The sequence below is a fragment of the Bombyx mori genome, chromosome 11, assembly GCF_030269925.1.
Source record: "Bombyx mori chromosome 11, ASM3026992v2".
Lineage (NCBI taxonomy): Eukaryota > Metazoa > Arthropoda > Insecta > Lepidoptera > Bombycidae > Bombyx > Bombyx mori.
This window is the reverse complement of record NC_085117.1, coordinates 5,369,645-5,389,070: the sequence shown is the minus strand read 5'-3', so window position 1 is coordinate 5,389,070 and position 19,426 is coordinate 5,369,645. Positions and strand designations below refer to the sequence as shown.

Genomic DNA, 19,426 nt, shown 5'->3' with positions numbered 1-19,426 from the left:
TTCTCGATTGTATTTAACAATCCGAATGCGTCTTCAGGGACACCATAGGTAAGGTAGGTACTTAGTTGTTAGTTCGTAGCACTGAAGTAGGAAACCTATGGAAATGAAACGTCAACAAAAAATTCGTGCCACTGTGACGTCATCTGGCCACAAAACATGGCGGTTTTAGTGCTGCCCAGAAGATTTTAATGTTAGTAGGTTTTATCGATAAACGTTCTTGGCTCATTTTATTTTAAATATTGTTGAGTATGAATGTATTTGTAGAATTTATACTTTAATAGGAAGTAAGTATATTGTTATGTGCAAAGATGATGTGATTTAGATATTATGTGAAATCTAAGACGAGTTCATGCTTCAAATTTGCCAAGTAAACGATATGACGATTTTTTAAATTTGCTACACTGATTTTATAAAGTTGTCGTTTGCCGCAAAACATAAAGATATGGCGTAGTACAGTGCCATCTGCCCATTTCTAGCATGCTGCATATTATCGTATTTTGAGTACGTGTTTTTCTTAGACTATTACAATCTATTTTAATTGATTTGCTGACTCTAAAGTCCGTAACACACTACCGCAGCGCACCTCAAGGAAGGTACGCCGCACCATTTGAATCACTCTCACTTGAGTGATTCAAATTGTAAACTTATCAAGGGACCGCCTGATAAAAAAAACACCTACAGAACATTTATTCGTTAATAAAATTACAAACGTCATTCCTTGTGACTTCCTCTCTAAAATCACTTAATTATTAAATATTTAACGAGTTAACAATAGTGTTATAAAACTATTTTATTTAAATAGTTCCGACGACTTTCTTGAGATCCTATAAAATATGTTTTAATTATTATTTTTGTATGTTTTAAGCATGATAAAATAAGAAATTTTATATAAGCAATCATATTAAATCGATATCAAAGTCAATAAATAATGTACAACCCAAAACAGACGGCCGAACTGACGTGACAATGACATTTGGCGCGCTAAACATGGCGGATTTTCGGCCTCATTAGACGGAGACGGAGACATTTACGTATATTCATGTTTCATTTTATGTACACACTGATATACTGTTATATTGTTTTCCTGCGAGTTAAAGTGCTGAGTAAGAACGAGATAGATATATGTTTATGTATGTGCCTTCAAAATGGGTGCTATTTATATAAGCAATTGTACGTATAGAACAATATGTCGTGTCCCTACTATATAGGTCTATGGTTCGTAGAAGTAGAAGTTATCAAATCGGGTGACATTGACGGAAGCGGTCCCGCCATGTCACAGGTGACATTTTTTCTTAAGGCAACGGCAGCACTTTCTTTATGCCACTGACGTCATCCTTTCGAAAATTTATTATATTTTCATGTCCACGAACACAAAAAAAAAAAAAAAAACAGGAAATAAAAGTCACTTTTAATATAATTTTCTTTCATATAATTTTATTTATGAACTTATAAACATTACATCCATACTTAAACGCGATAAGTGTGTCGTCACAACTACATTTGAAATTGAATAATTTATTTACACTAAGGAAACTTTCGGAGCGAACTAATAGAGAAACGCTCTCCTCTTGATATTCAGTTGCAAATGTAATTTTTCGGATGGCAGACAGTCCGAACGACGATGAGCGACATCCACGCGACATACTGACGCATCACCAGAGACAAAACAATATATTTCTTACTTTCTTTTTTTTATGAAGAATCCATTATTTTATATTTATCAATCTCATTTATTTACACATTAAGGTAATAAGCGTATAAAAGTTGATGTATGTATATATAGCAGTGATCAGTGAGGATTCGAGATTCGTCGACAGAACAACACTGCCTCTGTCCGACAACCGCTGGCAACCGTCATCAGCATGTGACAACCGCTGGCAACGGCCATCAAGATGTGACATCCGCTGGCAACCGTCATCAAGATGTGACAACCGCTGGCAACTGTCATCAGCATGGGACAACCGCTGGCAACTGTCATCAACATGTGACATTTGACAGCCGCTCCCCGGCCGTGTCCGTGTATGGACGTGACGTCACCAACCTCTTACCGACGTGACAATTGCAAGATAACTTTGTCCCTAATTTAATTAAAATGGCATTCAAATTTAGTTTTTAGTCTAAACAAACCAAAAAAATTCGTGTAAGAACTTAACGAATTACGAACTCTCTCTTTTTGTACTAATAATAACTTAATTCTTAAAAAATAATATGGCATGATAAAGTTCTTATGTACAAACTACTTAAACATATATTTATTTAGTACAATACATAATAATATTGTGGTTTCGACGGAACCTTCCGACGCGTTCGCAGTCACCACTTTGAGACGAAGTCTTCCAACGGTCGTCTTCTGTGTTGAGAGTACGACGGATGAGACGGAGACCTCCAGACCCCCACCGAACGTCCCCCCCCCCGCAACCCCATGCCCCGCGGCGGTCCCCCGTGCGGGCTCACAGCACCAATAGTAATTGCGTCTTATAAAATTTCGCTTTCGACGATAATTGCACATAGCGGTTAGCGACGTCATCGTTGAACCGAGAGAAACAGAGATATGTTCGCACTCTTTCTTGTCCTTCTTAGGGGGTCTGGGTGTCTTTCTTGTCATTGACATTAAATGGATTTAAACGAACGCCCCTGGCAAGAGAAGGCGGTCTCCTCCAGGGACGCGGGGGCCGTCGTCCGTCTCATGTGAGACACCGGCTTGAGGTCGAGGGAACTGCGTGAACGCGAAGCCGAACAATTAGTTTACTGTTTGAATTATCCCCAAGGTAAGGTTCCTGAACACGCGCAGTCTCTATTCATAAATGCATTAAGTCAATACTATACTATGTTAATGGTTCAGTACTCTTCTGACGATAAGTGGTCACCGTTGACCCTGATCCTAAGCATATCTTAGATCACGTCCAGTAATATTGCCCCAAATGAGACGTGATACAATTAATTATTCTATTCGAACACAACAGGTTACATAGCTCGAACCGCATTGCAATATACCAGAACACAAATTCATTGAGGTCGGACCTCAACATCCTCGAGTTTTATCTGCTGCGGGTACACAGTAGACGAGGATCCAATTAGCATTGCAACATACCAAAATTAGTTTACAAGTGTTTGAGGTCGGACATCAGAGCAGCAGCCTGTTCCTCCTGTGGTGCGCGGAGGACGAGGGCTGGGTGACGGAGCGGTGCTTCCTCAGCAGGTGCCTGTGCTTGGGGTCGAGCATGGCCGTGTAGCCGGTGGGGGAGCACAGCTCGGGGTACTTCTGGTAGAAGCGCCGGTAGCCCTCGTGCAGCAGGTACACCTCGGGGAAGCGCAGCGCCGGGTAGCGCTCCTTGTTGCTCTCGCGGTCCGACGAGCGCAGGAAGCGGGACCTGCCGCAGCACACACCCTCACTCTCTCCATCACACGACCCTCCCGCAACTAAGGCATCATGCCTTCCAGATCATACCGACGCTTGAAAGGCAAACGTGATTAAGCAATAATAGCTGCTTTGTACATAAATAATAGGCAATAGCCATATTCGATGCGTAAAAAAAATATATATTTCTAGGTCTATTAAAATCATTTAAATCCTACAGCTAGATTCGTTAAAATAGATTTATTTCAGGTATTTCAACTTTAAATTAGTCTACTGTAAAGTTCACGCATTGTCGCTTAATCACGTTTACCTTTCAGGCGTCGATATGCTCCACAGATATAGACATTAACCGTCTGCGTCTGCATATTTGACTTCGGTCACATTGTCAGAAAGAGCAGTGACAATCTTGAAAAATTGATAGTAACTCGCAAGATTGCGGGCAAAAGATCTCGTGGTGGTAATTCAACGCGCTGGTCCGACCAAATTGGCACCACTCTGGATACTAGTCTATGATGCCATGCACACTGCCGAGAACAGAGGAAGATAGCGAAAGATCATCCAGGGAAGGTAATGGGAGATGGTCACGATCCTCAGACATGAGGATTTTTTTGGAGGAATGAAAAATTTTATTGGTGGCCTAGCACCTCTTTTGAGTCCACGCTGGTAGGTACCACCACCCTGCCTATTTCTGCCGTGAAGCAGTAATACGTTTCGATTTGAAGGGCGGGGTAGCCGTTGTAACCATACTGTGAAACCTTTGGACTTATATCTCAAGGTCTGTGGTGGGATTTACGTTGTAGATGTCTATGGGCTCCGTAATTACGGATTATTATCGAGAATTTTGTCATTGTAGCACTGGATGTCTCATAACCCTATACTCACAGTTTAGGTCCCCGTTCCAATGAGAATTCGCAGTGGAAGACCAGGATGCTCCGCTTCCCGTCGGATTTCCTCGGGGACAGCGGCTCGTGGACGAGGGCGAGGATGTGCGCGGGGGTGAACAGGTTGTGTGCGCCGGCCACGTGTCCGCCCGCGAACTCATACGGGTAGCGGCAGTCGATCACCTGCGACACACAACAATATATATCTTAATATACAATTAATTGAAATTATAAGTTTGAACATTATTATGGTTTTATCGTCAAAGACTATTGTACTTCTATAGTCACAGATTTCGCCAAGACTACACTATAGACAAACAATATTTATCTAATCTATTCTCAATATGACCACAGACTTTAACAATAAACAAAAGGAGTATTTAAATGTGTGTCATATCTTTTTTATTGATTGAATGTATTTTTTATGTATAATTTAAAAGCATTTAGCAATCTGCACTCTTTCTCTATATTCTCTATAAGTGTGAGAAATTTCATACTCCTCCGTCTGCGCAATTTTTGTAAAAATGGGTTCAAAGTTTTTGCTTCATGTAATATATAGATTAATCATCACTATAGGTAATTAATATGATTCAATGTTAACAACCACAGTAAGAAACACAATATGACAGCAATGTCAGAAGAGAACAGTTGATAAAGGGTATATTTTGTGCTTAAAATCAGAAATTATTAAAAAGATGAACAAAAATTGCTCTGTTCAAATTTAGTGCTGTAATCTTCCATTAGTTACCTCAAGGTGAGCAACATCTGGGTAACATTGACGGGAACAGAAGGTTTCAATTAAGAATAGATAACCCACAAGATATTGCATCATAGACTGACCACTACAAATCCCCCCTTGAAGACATATGGATACTCACTTGGTAATCGCTGATGCTGCTCTGGTAAGCTCCTCGGATCAGTTCAGCCAACGTATCACAGGATATGCTCTTCAGATCTGAATGATCTCCGCTGATGAGTGGCAGAGCAAATGGCTGACTGAAATCTCCTATTAGATCTGGTTCTATGGCAGCTGGAAATGACAGAAACATTAATTAATAAGTAAATCCTATTATATTATTATTTTTGTAAATAATCACAGATTCATAGCTTGCTGTGGTTGTGCTGTAGGACACCTGATGAATTGGAGTGATGGCTTTCAAATATTGTAAGTCGGTACATATTGCCCTAAATTGTATGTGTGTACACAACTTGTTCTCACAAATGAGCATTACTTGTCCTGACTGGCTGATGCACCAATGCACTCCACATTAAGCGCAATGCCACTGGGCCTGCAGTCTTGTGTCTCCTGCTTCCATTATACTATACGCATTCACTTAGGAAGTTGGAAATTTTATATCAAGGTGGATGGCATTCAACAAAAAAAGTAGCTACTGAACAATCTTTTTGTTTTTTTTTTATTGCCCTCATCAGCAGACGAGCTTACGGCCCACCTGATGGTGAGTAGTTACCGTCGCCCATGGACTTTTGCAATCCCAGGGGCAGAGTCAAGTCACTGCCTACCATGAAATGTTAGAAACTTTAAATATATTCCCATAGACAGTATCCTTGTTATAGTCCTGTAGACAGTATCACTGACTTGAAGTTCAAGCCTAACAAGGTCAGGCTATTAACTATGAGTTCCTGTATCATACATCTCAATGATATCATAGATTTTTTTTGGCTTAGGTAAGTGGACAAGATCGTGATACACCATGTCTTAAATGGTGTCTGAAACCTGTAGACTTTAGCATAGACATAGACAGAGCGGTAATTCCTACCCGTGCGCCCTCACAAATAACACAAGTGCCATCTATACCCTTCAAAAACATTCGCACAAAAATACGTAGAAAGTTACAGGCAAAATGACTCATAACTTACATCTCGCTAAAGCAGACATTATCGACGCATTATTTTCAGAGAAAGCTCTTTGTAATATGGGCCTCTGGATCTTTCCACTGTTGTTTAAATCTTCCTTCCTTCTTTTACAGGCAGAGTCAGTTTCGCTCTCCTCCAATATCCTACATCGCTTTTCGGGACTCTCTTTGATGGAAAAGAGAGAAGCTCTTTCTGGATTAAAACTCAAACTCCTGCTCAAATTAATTTTCTTTGTCATAACAATATTGTTCTTTATCTGTCCAGATAATAAATCAGTGATATTAGCTAGCTTTGGTGAGTTGGACTCTTCAATCTCGAGGAACGGTTCTTCTAGTTCTGAAACAAAGCCGCTCTCCATCGAGGTGGTGGACTCGGATGTGTATAGCCTTAGTTTAGTGGGAGAGCCGTTAGTACTAACACTAGAATCGCTTATCTCATGTTTCAGTGGATTATTTGTCGTAGTTTCTGTGAATTTTAAAGATTTCTTCACTGATACTCTCTTTCCTAAAGCCGGTGAGGTGAATTCGAAGTCTTCGTCGTCAAAATTGAGCATTCTGTTGGCTGAATTGGAACGGTTGAAGGATGTGGAAGGTTCGTTTTCAGCTAGGGGAGCACCGAACACAAAATTCCGGGCGGTGACCTTCCTGGCGCTGGACACCCGCCCTCTGGATATAATATCGGGACTGTCAGTCGATATTATTTCGTATTTCGTGCACGTATCAAAATTATCAGAGTCAAATTCTTGTTCTAAATCTTGTAAAATATCCAATTCCTCAACTGGTTCCGCATCTTTTTGAGGTACGAATGTATCTTTTATTTCCGTTTGGAAGGATGACTGCAAATTGGTGAAGTCCAACTGAAAATACAAAGAAAACATTATTTCTTTTCTTTTAATAGCTTAGATATGATATAGATATAAGTATATTTTATTTGCTTGTTGAGTGAGTGTTAAGCTTGGCGTGCTCACAACAGACTTCGTGGTATGCAGTTATTAGGGTTCATAGATGTAAATGGAGACAGTTGGACTTAAAGAATAACTTCATGGCAGAAATTGGGCATCAACTATCGATGATACATTCTTTTTTCCCTACTAAATCATTGGTAGTTTAAGGGGCTATTCTAGACAAGCAAGGGCACATCTGGTTACAAAAAATAAGTAGTACAGCACACCAGGAAGAGACAATTAGTTATTTAAATACTCCTCACCTTAGCATTACCCCAACTCGTCTCCCCTGAGTTATTGAAGCTTCCACCAAACGAACAGTCTCTCGCATCTTCTTCATTATCAAATTTCATGAAAGTTTCTGCCATCATTGGCTCACAGTTCTCCTTGTTGGATCGTTTATACCAAGATCTATCTTCTAATACTTCTTTAATCTTTAATGTGCCTCTCAGACTCCGACTAGTAAGGGGTGAAGGCCTATCCAGAATGTTCTCAGCTATTTCATATGATAGCGGTGATCTTACTTTGGGTGTGACTGGCGTATGTCTGATTTTTGGTGTTTCTTGTGAAGTTTTCGGAGTGAGAGTTAATCTCTGGGATTTTGGTGAGTTTGTCATGGTTTTTAGAGGTGAGTTTCTGGTCTCTGGTGACTTTAATCTTTCTATCAGAGGTGAAGTAGGTTTGTAGTTAATTGGTGAGCTGAGTATAGAGTTTTGTATGTCTGAGAGGATCCTGCGCTTCGAGGGGCCAGGACTTTGGTCGAAGCTAAGCGAGTGGGGGTACATCTTCTTTTTGTAGTTGTGCGAGAATGCTTCTTCCTGTTTACGTTTTGTTGCGTTGTTACCGGAATTTATCCTGAAGTTTTCTGTTATTAATCTGGAATAATAGAAAGAACATATCATTGGTGGAGGCAAATATGAAGGTAGGAGTTACATCATGACAGTTAAATGTTGTTCAGTTATTTTTAGTTATATTTCTTGTGTTACATGTTTTGGATCCATCAACACTCAATAATACATGTTCCCCTAAATTTTGACTCTATTTCAGAAGATTAGTTAGTAGTTTCTATATCTATGCTAAATAATATAAATAATATTTTTACTAGCAACCTGCTTACTGGGATTGACTGGAAGAGATCAATTTGAATATTCATTATTGGATGCACCTTGTAGACTTACTACTTGAAGCTAGTTACTGCCTATATTATTACTTCATCTTCAAGTGTTATCCTCTGAACTAGACGGAAACAAAATAAAACAATACTTGTTTATTTTTAAAGAAAATTACATGTTTATCAATTTTGATGTTATGAGCAAAACATTGTTAACATTAATTTTATATTTTATTAATAATAGACACATAGATCATGAAGACCTGTTGGTAATTGAAACTATTATTTGAGATTTAATAAATTTCCTGATGATGTTAATGTATAGTATTTTATAGGTGTATATGTAAAGTATGGTAAGTAAAATTATACCGATTTAATAACATTAAATTATCTTTTAAGCTAAGATGAAAATGAAATTCTGTGAATTGGCTCTAAGATGAATAATTTATTCAAACTTTCTGTCATCATTACTGTGTTGTATTATATTAAATTTCAAAATGATTAGTTGATATGTTGCCTCACATACTACTTTACTAAGTATAAGAACCTGAATAGGTAAATAATAAATCATTTTGAAGCTTTTAAAGCAAAAAAACAGATAAATTAACTGTTGTAATAAAATGGAACTCGAATGAAACCGTAGTTGGACGTCTTATGAATCAAATTTCATTATACTTTTTAGCGGTATCTTTAGGGTGAAAAGAAAGGGTTAAAATGCGATATGAATGGTAAAAAAACTGGTCACGAACCTTTCATGAACCCTAAGCGACACATTGTTAACGTAAATCAATATCTTTCTGTAGAAATAACATGGAAAACCCCCATCGTGGTTTATGTCGTATAACCAGGTTATGCGAACGAAAATAAATTCACACGTGAACAATTTAGTGTCACAGGTCACTAACTAGACTTCATTGTATTTTAGCACAATAATTAAACAACAAACTATCGTATTAATCACAGGAAATTAAGAGATCTGTAAATAGCGGAATTCGCGCGGTTTTCGTAAGTTTTCTGAACTGTCAATTTCTACGGGCAAAGGTGTTGTTTGTCAAACAGCTGATGGCGTTTTGTTTACGCTTTCTGATTTCCCTTATTGCTTACTTAGAATTCTAAAGCATTGTTGAGTAAATATCAGAAATGTATTATTTATCATTTCACTTTAAATTAATGTATTATCAATAATCTTACATGAATATAACAATTATAACTTTATTATGGTTGTACTTTACAGACTTTTACAATATTTACGTTGGAAAATATTTAGATTCAGATCTTCTTAGATAGTAGCCGCAGTTTAATGAGATGAACTTTGGTGTAAAAAGACATCTGTTCTCTATCGTCAAAAATCGGTTAGATCATCAATATACATAATTCAAATATATTCTGAATTGATTTAGGGAGGTGCATTCGTAATCAGTAGAGCCGTTACCGGTAAAGTATTATTAAAATCAACAGATAATAATACATATGCATTGTGCTTGAATCTTTGAAGACGGACGAGCTGACGAGCGTAATAAAATGCTCTGTAACATTATACATTGCTTAAGTTAATTATCAATGTTTTCAAATTTTGACATATGAATAATTGCTTGAAACCTATGAGAAAGATTAAGCCGGTGTTTCCCAACGTGGAGCCCACGCCGCACAAGGAGACAATTTGTTAATTAACGGGGGCAATCGCACTAAATTAATATAGAAAATCTGTATTAAAATTATTTTGAGTTTGAATTTCAGTTTTTTCAGAATTCAAAACGTATAATACGTTTTGATTTCTTCCTAAAACCTATCATTTGTGTTGCTTGAGTGAACAAATCGATTCATTAATATTAAAACTTATGTAGGTGGGGCATAAAAATTTTAGAATTGTTACAGTGGGGCATGGCACAAAAAAGGCTGGGAAACACTGCATTAAAGTTTTAAAGTAGTTTTGTTCGTGTAAACGGCTCGAGAAGCCGAACTAAATACTAAAAATATTAAATTTTAGTTTCTAAGAATAAATATTAACATAATAAAAACAATTTTTCTAATGAAATACGTACTCAACAAATGTTCACGATTGACTTCCATGGTGAAGGAATAACATCGTAGGCAAAATTATAATTTGCGTAATTACTGGTGGTAGGACTTTTTGTGAGTCCGCATGGGTAGGTACCACCACCCTGCCTATATCTGCCGTGAAGCAGTAGTGCGTTTCGGTTTGAAGGACGGGGCAGCCGTTGTAACTATACTTGAAACCTTAGAACTTATATCACAAGGTGGGTTGCGTGTTTACGTTGTAGATGTATATGGGCTCCAGCAATCACATATAACATCAGTAACGGTAACATCAGTACCGGAGAACAACCTATTGAGTTTCTCGCCGGATTTTCTCAGTGTGTCGCGGTATTAGTCCGGTGGTAGATTCTGTGAAGGAGTGTCCTACGACCGGTGTTAGCAAATTCTCTCAGGCTGAGCCCGTGAGCTCGCCTTCCCGTCCACGCATAGCAGAAATCATATATAATACACATAAATTAGTTTTCAAACAAATCAAGCACTCAACAGAAATGTTTACAGGCATCAGCCAATAGATGGCTGCGCTTTGATTAGTTTCGCAATGCTCCTATAGATGGCAGTAACATATTACCTATCCTTTTTATTTTTAATGAACGATTTTGTAAACTTTCAGAAACCAAAAATTGATAAAATTTAATCAATTTGTCTATGGCAAATAAAGACTCGTATAATTTTTTATTTTTTATTTTCTGTGTTAAGTTGTACAATAATTTAAATGCCTGAACTTTAACAACATATAAGTTTCGGGGCATCCGCTACAAGATGTCGCTAGTTTCCATACAGAAAAAAATATTTGTCTTAAAGTATCGCGTTTCACGGTCCTGGCCGAAACAGCCAGCCCAGCAACAGGTAGGGAAAAAAGGCATTGGAGACTGCACTGGAGAAATTTTGAAGCGTATATGTATAAGTATGTATGTCAGTCTCTGGTATTCATAACACGGGGAATCCTAATTTAGGGCGGGGTGACCATGCGAGATTTGTTCTCACTTATTTATTACTTAAACAAAGCTTATCTTGAAAATTTCGCTAGTGAGATTCAGACATCTGTCAAACGTAACCCTGCCTAACTGTCTTTGACACTGTCATTGTTGATCGTTACGTAATCGCAACGGTTATTCTGTGTCGGTTACGTTATCTGGAGACGGTGCAGATTGTAAGGTCGCGCGCACATTGTCGCGGCGGAGCGGGCAGCGGGCGCCACCAGGCAGACAAGCATTTATAAATACGTGCTAATGTTAGAAATGTGAACGTTTGTTTGTTTGTATGTAGTTTTTTCGTTTGTCCTTCTGGCGAAACGTAGCATAGGGATAGCAAATTTACGTTTTTGTTGTTTCCTACCTATTCTAGTAACCTCGAGGAGTTTTTCTAGATTAGCCGAGTTTGTAGGTGAGCTTACGAGGCTCAAACTTGACGACGTTGCTAACGATAAAATAAAACATTACACACACTACCATGTCTTTGACTCAACACATGAGTCGACTATTATCAAAGCCGGCAATGTGACTTTTGGACAATTATTGGTAAATCAGAAAAACGAATTATTGACTTTGTATTCTATTGGCAGTCACAAAACTCTTCTGAACGACATCTTAGATAAATAACAGGTTAAGTATTAACCTTTATTTAATGCAGGTTTTGAACCGTATTCTTTGAGGGAGACGATTATATTCAAATCAATCTGTATTGACATATCAATAAATTTTTTTTGTCCAAATGCACAGATTGCCACCTTTGATAATAGACGACTCACATATACAAATACACTCTTTCTTTATTGTTAAAAATTTTGTTATTGCTTAAAGTCTGTGGTCTTAAGAATGTTGTAATTAAGAATAGATTAATATTGTTTGTCTTTAATATTATTTGTCTGTAGTGTAATCTTGGCGAAATCTGTGATTATAGAAGTATAATAAATATTTGACAAAAGAATCATAATAGTGTACAAACTTATAATTTCAATTAATTATAGTCGAATTTCGACTACAGGGGGACCACTATTATTTAAAAACCGCTCGTTGCGATACCCGCTTCGCTTATGAGCGCGTCCACAACCGAATCCATTGTGAACTACCCTCCATCGGGAGCATTGGCCGTTGCAACTTTGCTTATCGTTTCGAGCCGGGGGTTAATTTTTTTTTTCGGTTCACGCAAGGGATGACTGGCTTGGCTCCGGGGAGGACTCGAGCTTCACGCCTTTAAGCTTTCGCTGAGTGAATAGGGAGAGTACAAAGGAAAGCTTTTAATATCGACGATGTAAAGTGGGAAATTCGTTGATCGGTGGAATGAGTTTATGCAAAACGCTTGTAGAGGTTTTTGTGTTGTTAAAATGAAGATGTCTGCTTAAAAAGAAACTGTCTAGATTTAATATTAAACCATTTTAGTGCTGAGCTTATTTTGTAGAAATGGCTTATGGATTTTTAGAAGAAAAAAAGTACCTTATAGACAATTTTACCATAAAAAATTCACAACAAAATAAATTGCAACAGCTATTTATTAATGTTATTAACTTATTAAAAACGTTGCACCTAATACCAAACTGCGCAATATTCGGTATTTCGACGCTCCGCACTATATACGCCCTGTCCTCGTGAAACTGGAAAGGCCTCCGGGCCACCAGTAATACTTCAATCATAAAAAAAATATCTTTACACGCGCTAATATAGAGTCGATCTATCGACGGTTCGCGCTCGAATTCTTGGAATTTTAATATATTGTGATTTTATTTATTTGTTTAATGTAATGAGGAGATCCGTAGAAGAACCAAAGTTGCTGACATAGCCCGTAGGATTAGCAAGCTGACGTGCCAGTGGGCAGGCCATATAGCGCGAAGATCGGATAGCTGATGGGGCAGAAGGATCCTCGAGTGGAGACCACGTACACGTAAGCGCAGTGTGGGACGGCCACCTACAAGACGGACCAAAGACCTGGTGAGAACCGCTGGGTTACGTTGGATGCAGGTGGCACCGGACCGCATTGGACATCACTTGAAGAGGCCTATGCTCAGCAGTGGACAGTGGACAGGCTGAGATGATGATGATTTTATGTAAAATACCTATCGATTCGATTAAGGCACCGAATTTGGATTGCCATGGACAGTTATAATATTAGTTTTAGTACCATTTCGTACCAAAAGGTGCTGGCAGTGGTTTGGCATTGTTGTCCTTCTACATATGCGCTGGTAGCTTAAGGGGCTATTCCAGCTATGTTAAATGTTAATAAGAAAATTATATAATATACAAGTTGAGGCAATATTTATAACTAGTGGTCCCCCGTAGTCGAAATTCGACTTTATTTAATTGAAATTTTAAGTTTGTACACTATTATGATTCTATTGTCTAATTCTATAATCACAGAGTTCGCCAAGATTATGTACGCTTTAGGCGAATATTAATAAAGACAAACAACATTTAATCTACTCTCAATTTGACCACAGACTGACTATAAGCAATAAGAAAAGTTTGACAATAAACAAATAGTATGCATGCGTGCGTGTGTATGTCAAATACACGGTAGTGTGGGTTATGGTTTTTTTAATTGATTTATTGTATTTTTTATGCATAATTTAAAAAAAATATTAACATTCTGCACTCCTTCTCTATAGTCTCTATAAGTGTGGGAAATTTCTTACTACTCCGTCCGCCCAATTTTCGTAAATAGGGGTACAAAGTTTTTGCTTTACGTATTAATGGAGATGTACGGAAATGGTAGTGCAAGGTAGAGGGGGAAGAGGTCGACCGAAGAAGACATGGATGGAGTGTGTGAATGACGATATGAGAGAGAGGAGTGAGTGTTGAGATGATGGCTGATAGAAGAGAATGGAAAAGAAAAATTAGCTGTGCCGACCCCATAGTGGGATAAGGTTAAGAAAAAAAAATTTATATATTTATAATAATTATTTTGTAATACATACAGGTATTTAAGTAAAGAAAAACCTTTATTATTTAAAACTCTTTAGTTTTTAAAAATGATTTTTCTTCAGTGTCACTGAGTTGAAGTCTGTCATAGAGTTAAAAATAAAGTTCAGATTTGTTTAATATATATAATATTAATGCTGTTTAAAATATTAATTTGAAAAAGATTAAGGCTTTTAAATTTGTTTGTTTTCTTATCTATACATATAACAGAAAACGCAATTAAGTCATTTATAGTTTATTCATTCTGAAGTACTCCATTTATATGTATATATCCGCATTGTTAACAACGTTCATAATTTTCCTTGTATTATCAATTGAATAACACAATAATATAACATATATTTGGAATACAAAGACATAGAGTAAAGCAAATCGCCTAGATCCGAATTTTAAAGGTTTCATCGTGAGTATTAACGTGCCCTGTTTTTTTTTATTGCTTAGATGGGTGGACGAGCTCACAGCCCACTTGGTGTTAAGTGGTTACTGGAGCCCATAGACATCTACAACGTAAATGGGCCACCCGCCTTGAGATATAGGTTCTAAGGTTTCAAATATAGTTACAACGGCTGCCCCACCCTTCAAACCAAAACGCATTACTGCTTCACGCCAGAAATAGGTGCTTTGGTTGACTCCGATGCCAAACACCCATAGACACAGTCAACTGATCCTATCTTCTCAGAGGGTCGCGGTTCCGATCCGGTGATAGATTCTGAGAAGCACTGCTCTTGCTAGGGCTCGTGTTAGCAAATTCTCTCAGGTTGAGCCCGTGAGCTCACCTACTCGCTCGGGCTCATCTAGAATGACCCCTCGAAGTAAAGGTAGAACGAAGAATAGATAGGAAAAAAAGAAACTGGATATGTGTAATTATATACTGTATTGATACGATAGTTGAATTTTCACTATTTATAATAGAGCTTCTAATTAATATAACTAGTGGTCCCCCAAAAGTCGAAATTCGACTATAATTAATTGAAATTATAAAAGATACTTCTATAATCAGAGATTTCGCCAAAACTACACTATAGACAAATAATATTAAAGACATTACACAATCTATTCGCAATTTGACCACACACTTTAAACAATAAATAAAAGTTTGACAATAAAAGAGTATATATTTATATATGTGTGTGTGCGTCAAATACATGGTAGTGTGTGTAATGTTTTTTTTAATTGATTTAATATATTATTAATGCATAATTAAAAAAAAAATATTATCATTCTGCACTTGCTCTCTATATTCTCTATAAGTGTGGGAAATTTCATGCTCCTCCTTCCGCGCAATTTTCGTAAAAAGGGATACAAAGTTTTGCTTCACGTATCAATTATATATTCAGGGTAGGGTCAATGGTAAGAGATCTCGTGGACGAATCCCCATGCGCTGGACTGATCAGGTGAAAGACCTCACTGAAACCCCACTTAACGAGTGCGTGCGTCAAGCCTTAGTTCGCACACTATGGAAAACATCTGTCAAGGCCTTAATAAACAAGAATTCCACACGACCACGACTGCTCTGCCAAGAGCAACCGACTATGATGATGATGATTAATTATATCGACGCTTGAAAGGCAAACGTGACTAAGGGACAATAACTGCTTTATACATAAATGACAGGCAATAACCATATTCGATGCACGAAAAAAATATATTGCTAGGTCTATTAAAATCATTTCAATCCTACAGCTAGATTCGTTAAAATAGATTTTTTTTCAGGTATTTCAACTTTAAATTAGTCTACTGTAAAGTTCACGCATTGTCGCTTAGTCACGTTTCACGCCTTTCAACCGTCGATATAGATTCCCCTTGCATTACCGTGGTCCATGCTCGTATTACTGCTTTCCGTCAAAACGACCATCCACCTTGCTGAGCCAATAAACGAACCGGCAACAAATCCATTCGCATCCTCAAAAGATCGTACCGTACAATAACGGGAATGAACCGAAGACCCGCGCGACAGCTGGTCCCGCATCTGCGCGCACTTGTCGCTCGCAGCTGTGCCGCCAGCGCACGAGCCAAGATCATCCCCCGTCTCAGGAGGGCTATTGTATGAAATCTTTGTATTTCCTTAACGGTGCTCACCGTTAGCCGTTGCTTTTTTTAGTAACAGTCACGTCGCAGAGCTGGTTTGATGCTTTTAGGTACCTCAAGCACCGGTCACCGTCCTCGCCGTAAATCAACCCACAGACACAGCCCACTGAGTTTCTCGCCGGATCTTCTCAGTGGGTCGCGTTTCCGATCGTGGTAGATTCTGCGAAGCACTGCTCTCGCTAGGGCGAGTGTTAGCAACACTCCGGTTTGAGCCCCGTGAGCTCACCTACACGTCAAGGAGAAGCTGAAATAGCCTCTCAGGGCTATCAGCATAGGTAGGAGAACAAAAAAGAGCTGGTGGTAAATGGTTACCAGCGTCGAGTCACCGGAAGACATGAAGCCGTAGTAGCTTTTGGCTGTGTCAGGGTCACACTTGAATTTTAAAGTTTACAAATAGATACGATGTTGATACTCGTTTCGCACTAAAATGAGCCTAGGGATATTGGTGTTGAAGATGAAGACCGTGGCTCAAGAGGCGGCTGGAGGTGGACCTCGACTGATGATTATCAGTGCGAGCTAGGAGCCCATAGGAGCTGGAGAGTGGCTCGAAGATCAGTAATTCGAGAAGACAAGTCGTTGCTTCCAAAGGCCTTCCCTCTTCATTATTTCCCGTTCATTTTACTAGTTATCTGAGGTTTATAAAGCCCTTTATAAGAAAACCGTTAGATGTAAAATGCTTGTTAACAGTCCGATAAACAATCCCATGGTAAAGGTTAGATAGGCATTAGTTATCATGGGCGTATGCCCTCCCTACGCGGCGCACTGAAGTAATTATATCAATTTCTCTCTTAGATCTTCTAAGGCACCGGGATTTATAGTAGACTCTGGGAAAGACGATTTCGAACGATACTGAGAATGGATCGACTACTAAGAGCCATAAAAGTCTAAAACTTACTTCTTTTTTTATTGTTTTTATTGCTTGGATGGGTGGACGAGCTCACGGCCCACCTGATCTTGAGTGGTTACCGGAGCTCATAGACATGTACAATGTAAATGCCGCCACCCACTTTGAGACATGAGTTGTAAGGTCTCACTTTTAACAGTAAAACGGCTGCCCCGCCCTTCAAACCGTAACGCATTACTTACTGCTTCACGGCAGAAATAGGCAGAATAGAGCAGAAATCGACATAATGACTTCAGTGCGCCGCGTAGGGCACTGGTGACCTACAAGTTAAAGGATTAAATGCGGGTTCGGCATGTCGATCGAACGAACTTGCACCGCTATTCCGAAATACACGTGCGATGTCTTTGTATCGCGGCGACCGGAAAAGGTAGCACGTGCGCATCTAACGAATGTACTATTAAATCCGTGTCAATATCATCCTGATCCTGTGGACCGAATGGTAAACAGTCGACGTCGCCCTAAACACGTCATTAACGGATGCTCCTGATCCATTAGCGGTGCTTTTAGGTACCTCAAGTACCGGTCATCGTCTTCGCCGAACCCGTCGCTTGCGACGAAGGACTTGACGAGTAAATTAACCCATAGACACAGCTCACTGAGTTTCTCGCCGGATCTTCTCAGTGAATCGCGTTCCGATCCGGTAGTAGATTCTGTGAAGCACTTGCTAGGGCTAGTGTTAGCTACACCTCCGGAACCCCGTGAGCTCATCTACACGCTAGGGTAACGCTGAAATAGCCTCTCATAGCTATCAGGTAGAAAAAAAAAGTGTTATGATAAATCCGCTTATCACCAACCGGCCTCTGTTCTCAAGCAATATGGGGGGGCGTGGTTCGATCACGCGACAACATATGGCTCTGAAAGCTGATAGTTTGGTTGTATGCAAATTTAACGTGCGACTGTGTGAGGGCAGCTCAGTCGCCATATGTCACGACGCGGGAGGCGAGCGTGGGGGAACTATATTAATTATATATATCGAGGGACGAAAGCTTTTATATGGTTTAAGAGACATTTTTTATTCAAATTTACAGGAGAGCCTTTTACAGCATTTGGAAAAACCTTACAATTACCAAAAAAAAATTTCCTCAGCTATTTGGAATGGATTGTTGTTGACTCGTGCTTGCCGTTCGAGCGTCTCCCTCGCCTCCTCCTTGGATGAGGGTAGAGCATCGACAGAGTAACATTACCAAAGTGAGAAGCGAGAATTTTAAACTTTTTTTATTGCATAGATGGGTAGACGAGCTCACAGCCCACCTAGTGTTAAGTGGTTACCGGAGCCCATAGACATCTACAACGTAAATGCCGCCACCCACCTTGAGATATGAGTTCTAAGGAATCAGTTATAGTTACAATGGCTGCCCCGCCCTTCAAACCGAAACGCATTACTGCTTCACGGCAGAAATAGGCAGGGCGGTGGTACCTACCCGTGCGGACTCACAAGAGGTCCTACCACCAATAATAAAATTGGTGTGTCAGTAGTGGCTTAACTTAAAAAAAAATCAAGAAAATGAGTTCCGTACTTTGAACAATTTATAAGCATGTATTCTATAGGTTTATAAAAACTATAATATGTTAATATTTATTATTGTATAACTAAACGCAGAAAATAAAAAAATAATAAATCATACAAGTCTTTATTTGTTATAGACAAATTGATTAAATTTTATCAATTTTAGGTTTCTGAAAATCTTCATTAAAAATAAAAAGGATAGGTAATAAGTTACTACCATCTACAGGAGCAATGAAAAACTAATCAAAGCACAGCCATCTAGTGGCCGACGCCCGTAAACATTTTTGTTGAGTGCTTGAGTTGCTTAACTAATTTATGTGTATTATCTATGGTACAAGTGGAGTTACAAATAAAGCAATACAGAATTAAGTGAACTATTGCAACCTGTGTATTTATTTCCTGGTTTTGCAAGCCTTTTAAGCCTTCGTCAAACAGAACGCGTACTTAGCGCTCTGACGCGAATACTACATCTTATGTGTGGAAATCGTGGTGTAAGGCCGACATATACCTACAAAGGAAGCTGTCGTTTCCCGCAGCCCTAAAGGAAGTCCGCGCGGTTATCGCCCCGGCTTCGGTCGTTTGGGCCGCCAACCCGAGTTCCGGCGGTCGCCCTTCGCCCCGGTAACCGAACACTTGACTGACCCTCCCAAATCTTACGTCTTACTGACCGCAATCTCTTCCTGTAAGTTTTTTTGAAGTTATACTTCTTTAGGCGCGTTATGAAAAATTGATGAGAGTGAAATTTTACGATGCGCGCGCACCGTGACACAAAATTAACAGAATGAAGTTG

The 19,426-nt window shown here is 39.0% G+C and overlaps 1 protein-coding gene across 4 annotated transcripts in view; it reads right to left on the bottom strand.

Moving 5' to 3' along the window:
• Positions 1 to 1,406: 1,406 nt before the first annotated feature.
• Positions 1,407 to 19,426, bottom strand: part of Cdc25 (cell division cycle 25) — a 42,031-nt gene continuing 24,011 nt past the window's right edge. Inside the window, exons 1-7 of one of the 4 annotated variants that reach the window (XM_021346663.3) lie at positions 8,918 to 9,196; positions 8,167 to 8,293; positions 7,321 to 7,933; positions 6,118 to 6,970; positions 5,118 to 5,269; positions 4,241 to 4,422; positions 1,407 to 3,371 (exon numbers count right to left, since the gene is read on the bottom strand). In XM_021346663.3, the coding sequence (XP_021202338.1) occupies positions 3,125 to 3,371; positions 4,241 to 4,422; positions 5,118 to 5,269; positions 6,118 to 6,970; positions 7,321 to 7,933; positions 8,167 to 8,210 (2,091 nt within the window). In that variant the 5' untranslated portion in view covers positions 8,211 to 8,293; positions 8,918 to 9,196 and the 3' untranslated portion in view covers positions 1,407 to 3,124. 4 annotated transcript variants of the gene reach the window in all.